The following is a 19,927-nucleotide window of genomic DNA, read 5'->3' as shown; positions in this document are numbered from 1 at the left end:
ACTTTAAAGTGTATTTATATATCCCCCCACCCCAGCCTGGATGTTAAACATTTACTAGCACATACTTGTGTTTTTCTAGAAATATCACTTGAGCTCAGCAGCAGTGCAGTAGAAGGCTCAGAAAATAAAGTCATCACCTGACTGTAAGCTTGGTGATCACAGGCTAACAACAACCACTATGCTGCAACTGCCAACAATGATGATGCTAACTGGCATTTATATAGTGTGTTAAGGTTTGCAAAGTAATTTACATTCATTACCTCATTTGAGCTTAACAATACCCTCAGTTATGGAGGATATTATGAATTCTGTTCCTTGGCCTTTAGCAGTTTGCCATGCACCACTTAATAATACTGAGAGAAGGGTTGCAAATGCTGTACAATCATTGAATCTTGGACCTGGGTAAGATCTTAGAGGTCCTCTAGTATAACTTTCTCTCCTGACCATGAATCCTTTGCATGATACTCATGACAAGAACAATTTAGTCTCAACTTGAATGCTTCTAAGTGACAGCTGTAATTATTAGAAAGTTCTTTCTTTTATTGAAGTAAAATCTGCTTTGTTTTAATTTTAAGAGATTCTTGAATATATTGGGTGGTGCTAGTGGAGCAGGGGATCAGAATTTTTGGAAAGTGCATTAAAGTTTATTCATTCAGCAACATCCCACAGAAATCAATATTGAAGAACTAACCTCTGAGGAGCTATGCAGTTCATATAGATTCCTATTGTCCCCTTAGGGCTCATTCACCCAACTTGTACCACTACTCTACAGACAGGGAGCTGTTACTACTCTGAGGGTTCCAAAGTTGTGGGTGGTGGCTCTGTGGGTGGCTATCCTCTCAATAATTAGTTGAGAAGCCCCCAGTAGTGGGTTTCCCTTTAACAATCAGGCAGCAGATCAGTTAGATATTTAGCAAAGGCATTTATTCAAATGATACAAGAACAGAAATTACAAATAGTTTTCCCCTACATCAGAAGCACACTTTCCCACAAATACACACAAAATCTACAAGGGGATACAAAGTACAATGGTAATAGGGCACAAGTATAGGAGATATATGTGACCATGGCAATTCACAACTATACAAGATTTAGATTATCTTTCTTCAAAGAGTCCACACGAAGTTTCAAAGAAGTGGCTCTGCTATTGAGCTAGGCTAGCCAATGTGTCTCCTGCTAGACTGTGTTAGCAGGATGCTCTGCCAATGGGTAGCAAGCTGGGAAGGCCACTCTACCACAGGGCTCTTCTCAGGGTGCAGAGTCTCTGCTTGACAGGTCAATCTGTTGGTCATCTAGGATCACTCTTTAATGGGCAGCTACACACTTTTTTAAACCTTCAGCACTGACCAAGCTGAGGGCTACTGCACTCTCTTCACCTAGAGTGTTACTGTGCTCTTTTTAGCTGGAGTGCTACAAAAGCTCTTTCATCTGGGGGAGTCACTCTTAGCTGGGAATCAGGAAAAGCTTCTTTACTTTGAGTCCCTCAGAACCTCAGCTCTAAGACTATTAGTCACCTCAAGGCAGAAGAGAGAAGACTCACCTCTCCTTTTCTTCCTGCTCAAAAGCTCCTTCCCTTTATAAACAACTCCAGGTTCCCTTTGCTATTTTTTACATCCAATATTGCTTTGGGATTCTTATACAGATAAGTACTAAGGACAATTGTATTAATTCAGTTTATGCCCTAGAGGCATTGTCATTGTCTTTTTTACTTCTTCATACACAATTAAGGTATCTAAACCTTCCACCCATTCTGAGGTAGGGAATGTCTATTTTGTATCTGAAAGCTTTCCCCTTATCTTTCAAACTCTCTCTCTTAGAGCCACTTCAGACACTCAGCTTTGGCTGAAGTCTTATGTGTGAGATGTCTCACTTATTTTTGAATATTTAATACATACATATAGCATGACAAGTATCTTTTAAATATGAGTTAGAAACTTCATGTACTTTTATCCTCCATATTCCATTGGCATCCCAGGAGGCAGAAGAAAGATGATCATATATGAAGAACCTCAGTTGATATTTAATTCAATAAATGTTTATTAAGTACCTACTATGTATAAAATACTATACTAGGTAGTGGTGATACAAAGACCAAAACAGTCCTTACCTTCAGAGAGCTTACATTCTATTAGGGAAATACAACATGCATAGAACATGTAAAAGGGTATGTAAGGGAATATGAGAAGAAAAAGAACACTATGTGGATTAGGGAGGAAGTGATATTTGAGTTTCATAAAGAAAGTGACATCTGACTTGAGCCTTGAAGGATGAAAAAGACTGTTAGAAGTAGAGATGGAGGTAATACATTTCTCATTCCATACAAGTGTGGGAGATGGAAAATCACATTTGGGTCACAATTAGTTGTATAATTTACCATAGAATACTTGAAGGAATAATGTGGAATAAGACTGGAAAGGAAAGATGAAGCATAGAACCTTAAATCCAAAGTTGAGGAATTTGTATTTTATCAGAAAGGTACCAGGGACCCCACTGAGGAGAAAGAATATGTTTAGGGAAAGAATATGTTTGGATCTTTGTCTTAAGGGTTTTTTTGGCAACTGGAGAAAAATGGGACTAGAAATGGGGGGAGGCAGGGAAAGGAGGTTACTGCACTAAATCCAGACAATTGATGATAAAAACCTAAACTAACTAAGGTGTGGTTGCAGAAGAGGACAGATATGAGAGATGTTCTAAAAACTGATTTGATACATTTTGACAACTGATTGCATATTCAGCACGTGAACATTAAAAAAGCAAATCTAATACTATTCTCTTTATGAATTGGACCATAGGCCCTGATATTTCCCCAGGATCAGTGGATTGTTGAATATCCCTTTTCCCTCAAAATTTTCCTGGTTATATCTTAATGCTATAAATGAGAACTTTTCCTCTATTTCATCCTCTTAATAAATGACAGTTCAATGACTTTACATTGATAGTTTTCCATCATCTCCAATTAAGTTCCCATGTTTCCTTGGAACAAGATACCATAAGTCTTTTTTTTTTCCAACGCAATTGTACAATTATTATTATAATTTTTTAAATTTCAAAATCTTAACTCCACATCAGACCACAGGGATTAATTCAAATTTAAATAACAAGAGACAAAATTCTCCAGAAAAAAAGGCATCCAATTTCCATAGGACTAGACAAACTTAAAACTCTAATTTCTGAAGTGAGACTACAGAACTAAATTTAACTTTTCTTGACAATAAAGAACAATTAATGACTGAAGAATCTGTTAAGTGCTTAATAGAAAAGAAAGGCAGGTCATAATCTTAAGGAGCTCATATTTTTATGGGAGATATAACACATATGGAAGGTTTCAGTGGTAAGTCAAATGGGAAAATTTCATGGTTAGGGCAAAACAGATGTTAATGACTCTTCTTTAAGTTCATTTCTGCTGATGAGATCACATACACACACATTTATAATGCAATTAGAATATATATAAACATATAGAAAAATTACAAATTAGTACTTCTGTTAAAAGTAACAGCATTCTTCTAATTTCTCAGGTTTGTAACTTTGGCGTTATACTCAACTCCTCACCCTACATATTCAGTCAGTTTACAGATCTCACCATTTCTACCTACAGATATTGTCATCGTCTCTTAAGTGGTTTCCCTGACTTGTCTCCAATCTACACTACTGCTAAAGTGATTTTCCTTAAGAACATATATGATCATGTTATTACCCCACACAATTAATTCAGTGACTGCCCATTGCCTTGAGGATAAAATATAAACTCCTCTGTTTAGTTCTTAAAGCCTTTCATAACCTTTCCCTAGTCCATCTTTCCAGCTTCATTGGACATTATTCTTCTTCTAGCACTCTGAATCTACCAAACCAGACTTTTCTCTGTTCCTTACATATAACATTCCGTCTTTCGTCTCCATCCCACATGCCTGAAATGCACTCCTGTACTCATGTCTGCCTCATAGAATCTTCTTCTTCCTTCAAGATACAGCCCAAACACTATTGCTACATGAAATCCTTCCTTCTCCCTTCTTTGTATTTGTTTGTTTTATATAAATTTGGTATATACTTATATCCTAATATTACACTAGAAAATGTAACTTCATTGAAAGTAGGGTTTATTTCATTTGTTGTATTTATGTCCCTATAGCCTATATGTTTTAGGTGCCTTTTTTTCCTTTTTGAGTGATATTTCTTTAATCATTATTTATTTAATATTTTTAGTTTTCAGCACTGATTTTCACAAGAGTTTGAATTACAAATTTTCTCCCCATTTCTACCCCACCCCACCCCAAGATGGCATATATTCTTATTGCCCCATTCCCCAGTCAATTCTCCCTTCTGTCACCCCACTCCCCCCCATCCCCTACTTTCTTGTAGGGCAAGATAGATTTTTATGCCCCACTGCCTGTATATCTTACTTCCTAGTTTCATGCAAAAACTTTTTTTTGAACATCTGCTTTTAAAACTTTGAGTTCCAAATTCTCTCCTCTCTTCCCTCCCCACCCACCCTCTCTAAGAAGGCAAGCAATTCAACCTAGGCCACATGTGTATCATTATACAAAGCCCTTCCACAATACTCATGTTGTGAAAGACTAACTGTATTTTACTCCTTCCTATCCTATCCCTCTTTATCCAGTTTTCCCCCTTGACCCTGTCCCTTTTCAAAAGTGTTTGCTTTTGATTACCTCCTCCCCCTATCTTCCCTCCCTTCTATCGTCCCCCCTTTTTTTATCTCCTTCCTCCTTTCCTGTGGGGTAAGATACCCAACTGAGTGTGTATGTTATTCCCTCCTCAGGTCAAATTCGATGAGAGCAAGATTCACTCATTTCTCCCTCACCTGGCCCCTCTTCCCTCCCAGAAGAACTGCTTTTTCTTGCCACTTTTTTTGTGAGATAATTTACCCCATTCTATCTCTCCTTTTCTCCCTCTTTCAATATGTTCCTCTCTCATCCCTTAATTTGATTTATTTTTTTTAGATATCATCCCTTCATATTCAACTCACCCTGTGCCCTCTCTCTGTGTGTGTGTGTGTGTGTGTGTGTGTATATATATATATATATATATATATATATGTATGTATATTCCCTTCAGCTATCCTAATACTGAGGTTTCATGAATTATACACATCATCTTTCCATGTAGGAATGTAAACAAAACAGTTCCACTTTAGTAAGTCCCTTATGATTTCTCTTTCTTGATTACCTTTTCATGCTTCTCTTGAGTCTTGTTTTTGAAAGTCAAATTTTCTATTCAGCTCTGGTCTTTTCACTGAGAAAGCTTGAAAGTCCTCTATTTTATTGAAAGTCCATATTTTGCCTTGGAGCATGATACTCAGTTTTGCTTGGTAGGTGATTCTTGGTTTTAATCCTAGCTCCACTGACCCCCAGAATATCATATTCCAAGCCCTTCTATCCCTTAATGTAGAAGCTGCTAGATCTTGTGTTATTCTGATTGTGTTTCCACAATACTCAAATGGTTTCTTTCTGGCTGCTTGCAATATTTTCTCCTTGATCTGGGAGCTCTGGAATTTGGCAACAATATTCCTAGGAGTTTTCTTTTTGGGATCTTTTTCAAAAGGAGGCGATCTGTGGATTCTTGATTGGTGGATTCTTTCAATTTCTGTTTTGCCCTGTGGCTCTAGAATATCAGGGCAGTTCTCCTTGATAATTTCCTGAAAGATGGTATCTAGACTCTTTTTTTGATCATGGCTTTCAGGTAGTCCAATAATTTTTAAATTATCTCTCCTGGATCTATTTTCCAGGTCAGTGGTTTTTCCAAGGAGATATTTCACATTGTCTTCCATTTTTTCATTCCTTTGGTTCTGTTTTATAATATCCTGATTTCTCATAAAGTCACTAGCTTCCACTTGCTCCAATCTAATTTTTAAGGTAGTATTTTCTTCAGTGGTCTTTTGGACCTCCTTTTCCATTTGGCTAATTCTGCCTTTCAAGGCATTCTTCTCCTCATTGGCTTTTTGGAGCTCTTTTGCCATTTGAGTTAATCTATTTTTTAAGGTGTTGTTTTCATCAGTGTATTTTTCAGTATTTTTTTGGGTCTCCTTTAGCAAGTCATTGACTTGTTTTTCATGGTTTTCTCGCATCCTTCTCATTTTTCTTCCCAACTTTTCCTCTACTTCTCTAACTTGCTTTTCCAAATCCTTTTTGAGCTCTTCCATGGCCTGGGACCAGTTCATGTTTTTCTTGGAGGCTTTTGTTGTAGGCTCTATGACTTTGTTGTCTTCTTTAGGCTGTATGTTTTGGTCTTCTTTGTCACCAAAGAAAGAATCCAAAGTCTGACACTGAATCTGGGTGTGCTTTCGCTGCCTGGCCATATTCCCAGCCAACTAACTTGACCCTTGAGTTTTTCAGTGGGGTATGACTGCTTGTAGACTAACGAGTTCTATGTTCCACGTTTGGGGGGGAGGTGCCAGCTCTGTCACACCAGCACTACTCCTTCTCCAAGAAACCTCAGCCCGGGCTAGGCTTAGATCTTCAACAGGCTGTGCACTCCTGCTCTGATCTGCCACTTAATTCCTCCCACCAGGTGGGCCTGGGGCCAGAAGCAGCAGCAACTGTAGCTACCCCACCTCCGCTGCCCCCGGGCCTGGAAGCCAAACCACGAACTCCTTCCACTCCTGCAGCTTTTCCCACTAACCTTCTCTGCAGTCTTTGGTGTTTGTGGGTTGAGGGGGTCTGGTAACTGCCGCAGCTCACATATCCAGGGCACTAGGGGCCCCATCCGCCCAACTCCAAGTTTGGTTGTTCCACGCTGCTCAGGCTGGGCTCTGCTCCACTCTGTTCCCAGCTCCCAGCTCCCAGCTCCGCGTGGAATAGACCTCACCCAGAGACCATCCAGGCTGTCCTGGGCTGGAACCCTGCTTCCCTCTGCTGTTCTGTGGGTTTTACCATTCTAGAATTGGTTCAGAGCCATTTTTTATAGGTTTTTGGAGGGACTCAGTACGGAGCTCACTCTAGTCCCTGCTTACCAGCCGCCATCTTGGCTTCGCCCCATATTGTTAGTTTTTATTGTTTTATTTTGCCATAAGACACTTTTCACAGTGGGAGTAACTTGTGAATGTATGTAATATAAAAACAAAGCTAATCAATAGCACTTAAAAAACTCATTATGTGACTCTGTGGTTTCCAATATGGGTGAATAGCAGAGTGAAAGTGCCATTAATAGACATAGAGAAGGAGGAAAGGAGGATTTGGAGAGAAAGATGATAAGACAGAGGTGCTGAGAGGACCTCCAGTGGAGATGTCTAGTCAGTCATTTAAAACATAGATTTGGAGCTTAGAAAAGAAATAAATGTTAAAGATACAGATGTTTTATATGTTTTCTAATAGAGGTGATAGTTTAATCATAGGATTGCAATATGAAAAGTGTAGAAAAAGAAGAGAAAACAACTGTAGACAGAATAAGAGGGAACATCTATACTTATGAAATATGTTGAGGAGAAGAGTCTATAACAGAGAGAGAAAAGGATCAGAGAGATGGAGAAATAATCATAAAAATGGAGTTATCACAGAAACTAAGAGGAGTATATAAAGAAAGTTTTCAAACTTTCTCAAAGGCTATAAAGAAATCAAAGAGAATAAAGGCTTTCGAATCAGGAGAGCTCTGGTGACTTTAAAGAGAATAGTGTCATGAAAGCGCAATACAGAAGCCGTAAGTTATGGAATAAACAAGTGTTTAAAAAAATGGACACAATGACTATAAATGACTCTTTCTAGAATTTTGGCATCGAGAGTAAGAAAGGAAATTAGCATGAGGACGTAGCAAGGTTAGCAGAGGGCTTTTTTAAGATAAAGGTTTTGTGTTGTTTGTTTGTTTTTTGAGATGGAGACCAAAACTATGGTTCCTTTGAATACGGAATTCTCACTTGAGGAAAGTGCTTCTGCCGATGCTTGTCGGCAAATTCTCTGTGAATTTAAAGACTTAGAGTTGTCTAGAGCACCAAGAAGTTAATTGAGCTGTTCAGGGTCTCATAGCCAGTGTATGTCAGAGACAAGACTTGAACTCAGGGCTTCTTGGCTCCAACATTAGCTCTTCAACCACTAACATAATACTGCTTCTCTTGTTCATAGGGGAAGGGAAAGGGACTAGTGGAAAGGAAAAGACAGAAAATGTAGGAGAGCAATATAACTGTCTGAGAGGAGGTGGGAGTAGATTGATTAGGAAAAAGGAAGGAGACAATGATTAAATCTACATTTTGGTCAGATTTCTTTTCTTTTATGTTCTGTATTAGTTATAATTTTTGTTATATGTCTAAAAGACATGGAACACAATTTTCAAAGGACTGAAAATGAGTATCACATAAAGGGCGAGGGGGAGGCAAATGTTGAGTGTGAGCAGACTATAACATATAACCAATAAAGAAATTAAAAGAAAAATTGAAGTGAAAAATACCATCAGAGAAATGTGTGACAGGAAGAGACTACAGGTTAGTCAGGACGAGCGGATGATGGATGATAACAATTAGACATCCTGAGTGCTGCATTGCTATCTCTGTGATTCAGGAAAAAGAGAGGCAGGATTCCAGCATGTTGGATGGATGCACTGTGAACAACTTATGGGATGACATGAACAAGAATACCAATGAATGAGTAAACATGGATGGTTTGTCATTTTCAATAGTTGATAAACTTTTATTAAGTGCCTACTATGTGCCAGGCACTGTGCCAAGCCCTGGGGATACAAAAAAAAAGGAAAGAAAAAGAAAAACAGTCCCTGCCCTCAAGGAGCTTACAATCTGGGGGTGAAGACAATACACAAAAGGAAGCTGAAAGGAACTGCCAAAGGGTACCTGTCACAGGGTTATGATGCTCATGGAGTCAACACCAAGCAGAGCAGCTGAGAACAAATGAAGAGTTGGCCGAAAAATTCTGAGCCGTTTATAAAGGGATGTTTGGGAGCAGTTTTTTGTTCTACCCTCTAGCCCTTCAATCAGAGGGAAGAGGCAACTGAGAGTCCTGAGGAGAAGATGAGGAACAAAGCTGAAGGAATCTCCATGATGATGAGATTTCCGGTGATGAGTTTATCCAGGGGAAAGCATGATGTTCTCGGAGTCCAAACCAAACAGAGCATCTCCATTGTTCAAGAGAACATCTACATTTACAAGATCACAGATCCACTTGAGTATTTGAACATATTCTGTGAAAAAATGTGTTTAATACATTTGCCTTTTTATGTACATTAATAATTTCTATTTAAACTCTATTTAAAAGGTATAATTTATGCTGAGAAATTGGTATATTCTTTAGTATTCTCATTAGAAGTCTTTCAAACCAGCTTCTCAGGTGGCCTGCCTGGTCCTTTTTATCTTTTTGTTAGACTTAACCAGTTGGAAGGAAGGAAGAGTATTATTTTCTACAATAATTGTGGCATTCTATTTCTTTATTGCAATTTATTTAGGTTTTCCTTTGTAAATTTTATTTGCTAAGCCATTTCATGAATGTATATTTAATAATAATATCATTTTATTGTTTATGGTAACTTTAAACATAAAGCAGGTTCCATATTTCTCTTTCTTGACATTTTGGATGTTTTTCTAGCATTATGTGATAGCATGATTATGATTGATGATTTTTAAAAAATCTCCCAATAATGTGTTTTTAGTTATCATTTTCTTTTTGTATTCATCTTTAGTAAATATGTTTCTTTTATGCAGCAAATTATTCCCTTCTTTTTTATTCATTATGTCATTTCCTTTCATTTAATTGAACGGTTTAATCCATTCACATTTAAAGTCATGATTCTTAACATTGCTTTCACCATTTCTTTTGTACTTATTTTTGCCTCAGATCCTATTTTAAATCAACACTTCAACAATCCATTCATTTCAAGTAAAGGGTTTTTCTCTGGCCACAATCTGTGAATTTGATCAATCAGCATTTTTTTTTCACATTCAAAAGTTCTAGATGGTATTTCTTGTTTTCTGTGGTATTGTGGTCAGATTTTTTATTTTATCATTTTTTAGAAGGTGAAAGAGAGCTTCGATCCTTTATTTATATGTCCTGTTTTCAAGGTCAGCAACATTGAACTATAGAAAATTCATAAGTTCCTCAAAGTTGTTTTCTGCTTCTCTTCTGTATAATTTTCTTTTATTTCTGAATTTTTAAACTCTATATGTGGCATTTTCTTTTGAATGACTTCTGCTATTTTAAGAAATTTTCTGTTGCTGTGAGTTCTTGTCTTAGTAAAATGTGCCTTGAGAGTTCTGGTTTCTGGCATATTTTCCATTCTACTCCTTTTAAGTTTTATTTCTCTTTTGAACTACTTTGGAGGGTTTTTTCCCTCTTCTTTCATGATCTCTGAGCAGTCTAAAATTTCAGTAGGGTTTTTTGGCTCATTTCTCTTCATGGTATATTCCTTATTCATTGTGGACTTTTTAAAAAATTGTTTATTTTTCCTTCTCAGGAGGAAGGGGGGGTCACACTAATTTATTTTCTTGCAATATAGACTTATACGCAAGCCATCTCTCTTGTACTTCTTGTTTTTCAGTCTCTTTCCTTTTGTTCCCTGTAGCTTGCTTCTGGCTTTGCTCTTTGCTATTTGTTTCCTTTTCTTTTCTCTTTTGCTTTTGGGGCACAGTTTTTCTCCTCAGATTCCTAAGCCTGAATGTACTCAGCATCCTTGAATTTGGAAGGTAGGGATCCAGCTGGTTTCCTCCCTAGAGCAAATAAATCTTCAGAAGAAAGTCCTGGCTATAGCCTACAGCTAGATTTCTTCTGTCCTCTTTCTTAGGTATGAAAGTTCCTTGCTTTCTAGCCAGCTGTGCAAGCTTCAACTTCTGCACTCTTCCCCAATATATATACATTCAGTTGTACTTCCCTTCACAGAGGTGGACAGAATTATTGACTTCTGCCTTTTATTTGGTGTGGGTTGTATGAACTGGGTCATTGCCTAGCAGAAACTGGTTAGGGGCTACCATAACTGAACCCCAAATTTCAATCATATGAGATTATGCTGGATGGAGAGGCTGGAGGAGAAGGCTGAGTAGGATGTTTAAGTATTTAACTTCTCTGGTGTTATTTAATGGCACTTTTACCTTTGTGCAGGATTGGTCTTTCTATCTTGACTCAACTGAGATTACTATTGATTTTGTGTATATTTCCTTCTTTTGATGCTGTTAGGTTAGAGAAGACATGCTGAAAATAACTGTGTAGTCATCTTGCCAATTATATGACCAAGTCACAGAATTCTAATCCTTTTTGCTTTTGAGAAGTCTTAGAGAAAAACTTAATTTATCTTATAGGTTTATTCTGCTAAACTTAAACCAACTATGACAATTCTGGTATTTTTTTAGTCTATCTTCAAATTGGATTTTTGTTTGCCATGATAATCAATTTTGCCACCCACAAAGTTTTGGTCCAAGAATTATTTTCCTAAAGATACATAGTTGGGACATCAAGCAATTCATTTTTCACGCCTTGGAGAGAGTTCTGGACACTCAGGTCCCTACATACGTTGCAGAGATATCCTTGCTTAGGTGTAGTTTCACTGCACAAATAGATACTCAGTTTTACATGGAAAGTTTTGTTAACCAGAATACTCACTGGTCCATGACAGAATCATAGAACTAAAGTAACTTAGAAAATTACTTGAAGTGTTACATGGAAGAATATCCATATCTAAGTGATGATTGGATGAAGAATAAAACCAAACTGGTTTGATTTAAAATTGGCATTCTGAAGAAAGGGATTTTTGAATCAAATTTTAGGAGAGGAGATAGAAAGAGAGGAGGAGGTGGGAAGGAAATTATTTGCAGAAGAAAATATCTCATTTACAGTTATGAATATAGGAATAAAAAGCAGGGTTGGGGCACAGCAGGCCATTTTATTTGACTGAAGTAGAATATATATTGTGGAGTAATGAGAAAGGACTTTGCTGAGATGGGAAATCCTTCAGTGAACAGGACAGTGACATGGTATTTAAGACAGTTTGGATTACAGCAGGGAGACACAGAAGGTAGGGAAACTTGGGTGGGAAGCTATATTGCAGTTATTGAAGCATAAGATAATAGAGACCTGAACTAGGTTCATGATTATAAAAAGAACACTATTATTTTTAAAAATTGACAAAAGCTTGGTGAATGGATGTGATGGTCAAAGGAAAGAGATAAATGAAAAATGAGGTTACATTTGAGGTTACCAGCCTAGGGAATACACAAAGTGGTGGTGCCATAGACAATGATGGTGAAATTGGGGTGACTGGCAGGGGGGAGGGAACAATAATTACAGTTTTCAACATTTTAAGCCAAATATGCAGGAGCCATGTCATGAAAAAAATTATTAAAAGCAAGTATGTGGGATTTTCCCATAGTCATCCCTCTCATCCATCTCACTCCAAAAAACCCTACCAACAACAAAATACAAATTTGGCAAGATAAATCTATAAACCCAACTAACGCTGAATCCTATTTATTTAATGCAATGTTTAGTTAGAATACAGTTTTACTGTTCTTATCAGCTTTTTGCAGAGATTGTGAAGAGTTTTTTCCCCCTTTGGTTTCAAAATTGTAGTTCTGGACACAGGGAACTACTTTCTTTTAAGTGGATTTAATTGTGTGTGTGATTGTCAGGCCAGTATATGCCTGTCAGTCAACCCTGGTTTCTTAGTGCACTGAATAGCTAACTTTTAAACTGATAAATGATAGTTAATAATAATAATGTACTTTAATCTTGGACATGATTTATGAATTTTCCTTTTAACTGCTTATGTTAAGCATCTTCCCTTGAGGTCTGTCCTACTTATTTGGAGAATAATTTAATCTGAGTTTATTTTCAATAACTGAATCAATCATGTATATTTTACCAGCTATCACCCTCCTGAATACATTTGAAAGGTTTTAACTGGTAGAATCTCAATAACTGTGGCATCACCTCTAATTCTTTTTATCCAAATAAGCTTCTCAGGAAGGAATGTTTTATAACAAGCATTTATCAGTATATTTTTGCCTCTATTAATGCTCTGTCTTGAAATGTTATGCATTCAGAATTGTGTTTCCTTTCCAAAGCTAAAATTGCCATATTTCGTATCCATTTTGTGTGCTGCTGCTCCAATCAGGAAAAAAAGTCAATACTACCAATTTAAAAGCTCCATGATATATTTTTATCATGGTGGGGGGGTGGGGTGTGGAAAGTAGATTAAAAAAAGAAAAAACAAGGGCAAGGGAGAAGGGCTCCAAAGCTAATATCCAGTAGTTTAATTAGAAAACATTTGGCTAATGAGAGAATTCATTTTAGTGAATATGTTTTTTGCCACTTAGGGCTATTTGTATCAATGAAAAAGGAAAAAATCAATAAGAAAATAATATTTTCAAGATGATTTCCTATAATAATCATACTGTCATGACCACTTTATTATTAAGGAGAAAGACTAGTTAGTGATGAGTCTTAATACTTAATTACTAAAGCATTACTTAATACTTACGGCAACTGCCTCCAGGATTTGCTTAACTGCCTGTGCTGCATCACGCTCACTGTAATAGCCTTTTTCCACAATTCTAAAAGAAATTAAGGAAATAGTTAGATTCAGATAGGACAATGTAGTCAGATGAATAGTTAACCAAAATATAGTAACATTCAAATAGTTAGACTGGGTTATCATTTTCCTTGTGAATTAAGGAGTTTAAGCACAGAAATGTCTTTAGATCTCCACTTACTTTGGGGGAATAGAAAGGATTTCTTTTGTTTTGTCTTGGACTGCCAACCTGCTACTAAAAGCATTTAGAGCTGCAAACTTGCCTTTTATTTTTAAAGTCTTACTTGAGGCTTATGTCATAGAGATACTACTGCTACTGCTGCTGCTGTGACTACTACTACTACTACTACTACTACTACTACTACTACTACTACTTCCTCAATATTTCAAGTCTCTTTGACTTGTGTTTGCAGACTCCTAGATTTCTTGACATTATATGGGTACCAATGAAACTGCTACTGCTACTACTGCTACTACTATTACTTCCTCAAATTTCAGGTCTCTTTGGTTTTTCAGTGTAGGCATTCCCTTTATCAGTGTTGACTGGAACCATAGCTCTGGAGAGTAGCTGTGGCTGAGAAATTTATCACCCTGAAACTAACCAATCTTATAATCAACCTTTCTAACTCAGGTAGAATGATCCTTGGGAAACAGACATTACCAGAGAGGGACAATCCCTTATAGATATAATGGCCAATACTAAATAATACATGAAGAGACCTATAGAATGAGCTATCAATATTCACAAAGCTAATTCTGAATATGTATATATATTATAATACCTAAAACTAAATTATTTTCTTTTGCAAATTTGACAACATTTAAAACATTTATAAAAACCACAAAATAATCAATATTTCAAAGAGTCAAATTCTTTTGACTCATGGTCAAATTTTGTGATATACCAAGGTCAAGTTCATTAAGGGAAGGATGTATGATCAATTGATTTTTGTAGTTTCCAAAAATCAACTAAATACTTTTGTTTTATTTAAAAGACCATAAACCACAGACTTTTCCAATTCCTGATAAATCTTCATAAGGAGATTAATAAAGCATGAAATTGAAATAATCATACTGTGCATGCATTATAAATTTGAAAACCAAAGAAACATAATGTCAGGAAAAGGGAAAGATAAGATTTATTAGGTTAGAAAGATCTAAGCAATTCAACAACTAGAATATTGGGTGAAAGCACATTTTGCTCAAAGTTTTTAAATATATATTTTAACGGTGCCCTTTGCTTTTACATCATGGTCATTTCACCACCTCTATTGAATCCTCTCTGTGATGAAGGAAAACAATAAAGCAAAAACATCTGGTAGACTGTATCTGATAATGTAAACAGTATTCTGTCCTAGTAGCCTCACAACTTGCTGTCTTGAGGAGTTAAACATGTTTCCTTTTCTTCTCTAGGGAATCTGCATTGGTTTTTCAGTTACTCAGAGTTCAACTTCCTTTTAGTGATCTTTTTATTTACGTTGTTGTAATTATTGTGTATATTATTCTCTTTGTTCTGCTAATTTTGCCTTGCATCATTTAATATATATTATCCCATGTTTCTCTGAATTTCTCATTGAAAGTGACTGGAGCACTTTACAGCTCAATTAAGAGTGCGTCAGTATGCCTTTTGTCCCAAAGTCCATGCAAAACTTTTTTGTGTCTTTTGTTATGTTTGCTAATTTGCAGGGTGTGAAGTAGAATATCTGAGTTTTCTTTTATATTTCTTTCACTATGACTGATTAGGAGAATACCCTCACATGGGAATTTACAGCTTGTGATTCTTTTTTTGAAAACTCTTCATATCCTTTGGCCATTTGGCTTTTGGGGAATGACATTTGCTGTTATATATAGATAGATAGATAGATAGATAGATAGATGTATAGTAGGAGTTTGATAAATGATTAATTGTTAATTGATACTTGATTCAATTCTTTGTATATTTGTGCTATCCAACTTTTGTCAGTAATACTTGCTGTAAATATTTACACACTTTACTCTTTCTCTTCTAATTTTACCTCCATTGATTTTAATACTGTAAAAGCTTCTAAATCAATGTAGTCAAAATTGTCTATTTTATGTTTGATGATGTCCTCTGTCTTTTGTTTAGTCAAGAATTCTTTCTTCAACCATAGTTGTGAAAGGTACCTGATCTTGTTCTCTAATATTTTTGTGCTTTGACCTTTTATTGTTGCATATCCATTTTGAGTTTATTGTAGTTTAAAGTGTAAGCTTGCAGTTTAAACCTAGTTTTGGTTAAAGTATTCAATCACCTATTGCCCAAAAAAGGACTCCTTTCCCCTAGTAATTTATGTTTTTGGATTTATCAGACACTGAGCTCTTAAATAACATTGTTTTTAATTCTTATTTATTTAGTCTGCTCCAATGATCCACTCTTTTTTTAACTGGTAAAAAATTGGCTTTTGCAATATAGCTTGATACCTTTCCTACTTTTTCTAATTTTTTTTTGCATTCTAGGTTTTTTTCTTCCAAAGGAATTTTAAATTTTTGAAAAATTCTCTTTTGCTATTGCTCTTATATTATTGCATTTCCAAAGCTACATGAAAAAACAACTGGGAAATAATAATCATACAATATATGATGTATTTTAGATATAATATGATAATCATGGTGCTGATAATAATAGTTCTTGCTTTTCTGTCCTGGTTTTAAATATATATTTTTCATCATTAAAAAGGGTAACTTCAATGCCTTTGCTTTTAAGAGTTTTTAACATAAAGGAATGCTGCAGTTTTCAGATCTTTTTTTCTTTATTGAAACAATCATTTAGTTTGTGTTGTCTTTGTTGTTTTTATAATGAAATGTGGTAATTGTTTTCCTACTATCAAACCATTTTTGCAAACCTGATATAAATAGAACTAAGTCATAGTGAATTATTTTCTGAATATATTTCTGTAGTCACATTTCAAAGGTTTTATTTAAATTTTTGCCTCAGTATCCATCGATTCAAAATTCTCTTTCTCTGCCTTGTTTCTCTCGGGTTTATTTATCAGAATCTAACATGTTTCATTAAAGGTATGTGAGAGAGTATCTCTTGTCTCCATTTATGAGAAGAATTTTTCTAATTTTTGTATCACACGATTTTTAAACTTTAAAAATTTGATAAAATATGCTTGTGCAACCTTAGGTTTAAACCTGGAGAATTTTCATAAGACTCTGGTAGAGAGTTGATGAGTTGGAAGAAGTACTTGGGAGAAATTATCTTCCTTTCTTCTTCAAGAAAGAATCCAGATCCTCTTGGGGGGGGGAGTTGAGGGAGGGAAGAGGGTGGAGAGAGAGACAGAGAGACAGAGACAGAGAGAGACAGAGACAGAGAGAGTATGTGTGTGTTTTGATACTCAAAAGGTCCCTGATTTCCTTAGATATTTCACTCCTTAGAAATTTTAGGAGATTTCTCCTTGGGAGTCATCAGGGACTTCTGGTTGGGCTGAGATATTTTGCTCTCAGTGGGAAAGCTCATTCACTCTGAGAACTGTTTGGTTTATATAAATGGATTTGCTTCCTGCTCATTATTTGTGATGGGGTTTTTTGCACATGATATGGGTCAAGGCTTCAGATATAACTTTGAAGCTCTCCTAGCAAGCAGGAAATCAGTACCTAATGAAATCATTTTCCCTAGACTAGCAATATTTAGAAGGCAGATAGATATAATTCTACTTTAATGTCTCCATCCTTAGTAGAGCAGGGTGGCTAGTATTGTAGTCACTTTTCCAGCTCTCCTTGATGCAGGAATCAAATTCTCCCTTGGAGGAAGGAAGGGGACAAGATCTTTGAGACATCTATCTAAGTCTCCTAGTAAGCCACATATTCAGTCAAACTCAGGTGATATATGTATATATATATGTATATATATATATACACACACATATATATACACATATATATATACATATATCACCTGAGTGTGTATATATATATACACACACACACATATATATATGTATGTATGTATGTATGTATACATATGTATATACACACATATATATATATATATATAATCTAAATACACCCACAAACACCTTACACTTATAAATGAATCAGATTTGTTTCTTGTTGTTTTTGTTTCTGCTTTGATAGTTCATTTATGGTATTTCAGTGTCTTTTTCTAGCTAAGATAGTCCGTGGTTCCTTTATTAAGCCTTTTCCTGATCCCTTCATTCCAAGATTATCTTACCCTTTTGAACTTTTCACTTTTTTTATTCTTCTTTGTTATTTAATCATATATTGCCTTGAGCTGATCTCTTAAACGGGTGTTTCCTCCAAGTAGAGTGGTAGGTTCATTACATCTCTTCCAACAGTAGATAATGTAAATTCAAAGCAAAATACAGTGTTCTTGTAATCTTCTGGGAACTAATGAGCAGCATAAATATTTCCTGTTAATAGCCACAAGCACCTTGCATGAACAAATCATCCAAGAAAGAGAAGGTATATCATGGTAAGAAAGAGAAATAAATAAATAAAGGTAGGCAGACCTGGGGAAGACCTGGCTTCAGAAGAGGTCCTTAAAAAAAAAGAACTAGAAGTGGAGTAAAGAGGGCAGAGTATAGACAGCAAGCCAGCTGAACCCTGCCAACATTTCCCTCCAAACAACTTTAAAATAATGTCTCAAATAAAATTTTTGAGTGGCAGAGCCAACAAAGGGTAAGGGTGAGACATTTTTCCAGCCTACCACAAACTAGAAAGTGGGCAGAAGAGGTCTGTGAAGCTGGGGTGGAGACTGACCTGGAACAGCAGCAGCAGCAGAAGCAGCAGCAGCAGAAGCAGCATTCAGAAGCTCTTAGCCCAGAAACGGTAAGGAAATAAGAAAATTGGTAAGAAAGGGATTGCAAAGGGTCCTTTGCTGCCACTGGGTGCAGTTGATGCTGATTGACAAGTCTATTGTCCATATGCAGTTCTGGGTCACATTTCCAGAGTGGAGAAGAGAACTTCTGTTTGGTCACAAGAGAGCGAGGGCCCTGGTCACAGTTGCAAAGCAGAGAAGAATGCTAGCACTTACAGTTGCAGGAGAACAGGGGCCCTGGTTGCAGGAGAAGAGGGACCCTGGTTCCAGGGCCAAGAGGAGTGCCGGCATTTGTGGCTACAGGGAAGCAGAGGGCCTTCCTGGGTAGACCAGAGCACAGACCAGGTGAGCAGCAACCATACCTCTCCCCTGATCACACCACCTTGAAGGTACTGAAAACTTGGGGACACCCAGAACTAACTCTGAAAATAGCAACATAAAAAGCCTGAAGCTTGGGACAGTGCTTCCCTACCCCAAGGTGAGCGGACACTAACTTTAATGTAAAGTTCAAAATCAAGAAATGGGCTGGGAAAATGAGCAAACAAAAAAAGAATTTGACCTTAAGAAGTTACTGTGATAACAGGGAAGACCAAGACATAAACTCAGAAAAAGATAACAATGTGAAACCTGCTACAAGCAAAGCCTCAAAGAAAAAAATGCTAACTGGATCCAAAAACAACAAGAATTCCTGGAAGTTTTTTTTAAGAGAGAGAAAGAGATAAGAGTAATGGAGGAAAATGGGAAAATGAACGAGAATGATGCAGAAAAATTGTGAAAAGAGGGTCAACAGCTTGGTAAAGAAGTACAAAAAATGCTGAAGAAAATAATGCCTTAAAAAACAGAATCCCTCCCCCCTCAAAAAAAATGGAATGAGAAAGCACTGGGTGAAGGGGGAAAGGAGAGGTAGAAAGGGAAAATTTATCTCACATAAAAAGGCATACAAAGAAAAGTTTTAAAATGGAAGGGGTTGGGAATAATACTTGAACCTCACTCTCACTGGAATTGGCAAAGAGGGAATAATATATACATATATGTATGTATATATATATGTATACACACACACTCAACTGACTACAGAAATATATCTTACTAAATAAGCAAATAGGAGACAAAGTGAATAAGAGATATGGGGGGGGCCTAAGGGGAGTAATAAAAGGGAGGGCAAATTAAGGGAGACAGTGGTCAGAAGTAAAATAGATTTTTGAGGAGGAACAGGATAAAAAGAGAAAGAGGATGAACAGAAGAAAATAGGTTGGAGGAAAAATATAGTTGGTAATCATAACTGTGAATGTAAATGGGATGAGCTCATCCAAAAACAGAAGCAGATAGCAGAATGGATTAGAAACCAGAATACAGCAACATATTTTTTACACAGGACGCATTTGAAACAAAAAGACACACGTAGAGTTAAAGTAAAAGGCTAGAACAGAATTAATTATGTTTCAGCAGACATAAAAAAGGCACATCAGACAAAGCAAGAGCAAAAATAGACCTAATTAAAGAAGATAATCAGGGAAACTACATTTTGTTAAAAGGTACCAATAGTGCACCAATTGGCACCAAAAGGTGCCAATGAAGTAATATCAAAATTTTTTATAGCAAGTTTCTCTGATGAAGGACTCAGTTCTCAAATATATAGAGAAGTAACTCAAATTTATAGAA

General features: G+C 36.3%; 1 protein-coding gene across 1 annotated transcript in view; it reads right to left on the bottom strand.

Moving 5' to 3' along the window:
- The window catches only part of CAMK4 (calcium/calmodulin dependent protein kinase IV), a 223,968-nt gene that overhangs the window by 104,367 nt on the left and 99,674 nt on the right, over positions 1–19,927 (bottom strand). Inside the window, exon 5 of the mRNA XM_036742347.1 lies at positions 13,417–13,489. Coding sequence (XP_036598242.1) covers positions 13,417–13,489 — 73 coding nt within the window. The remainder of the gene's footprint in view (positions 1–13,416; positions 13,490–19,927) is intronic.

This window comes from Trichosurus vulpecula, chromosome 1, assembly GCF_011100635.1.
Source record: "Trichosurus vulpecula isolate mTriVul1 chromosome 1, mTriVul1.pri, whole genome shotgun sequence".
Classification (NCBI taxonomy): Eukaryota; Metazoa; Chordata; class Mammalia; order Diprotodontia; family Phalangeridae; genus Trichosurus; species Trichosurus vulpecula.
This window is presented reverse-complemented; position numbering and strand designations above follow the sequence as displayed.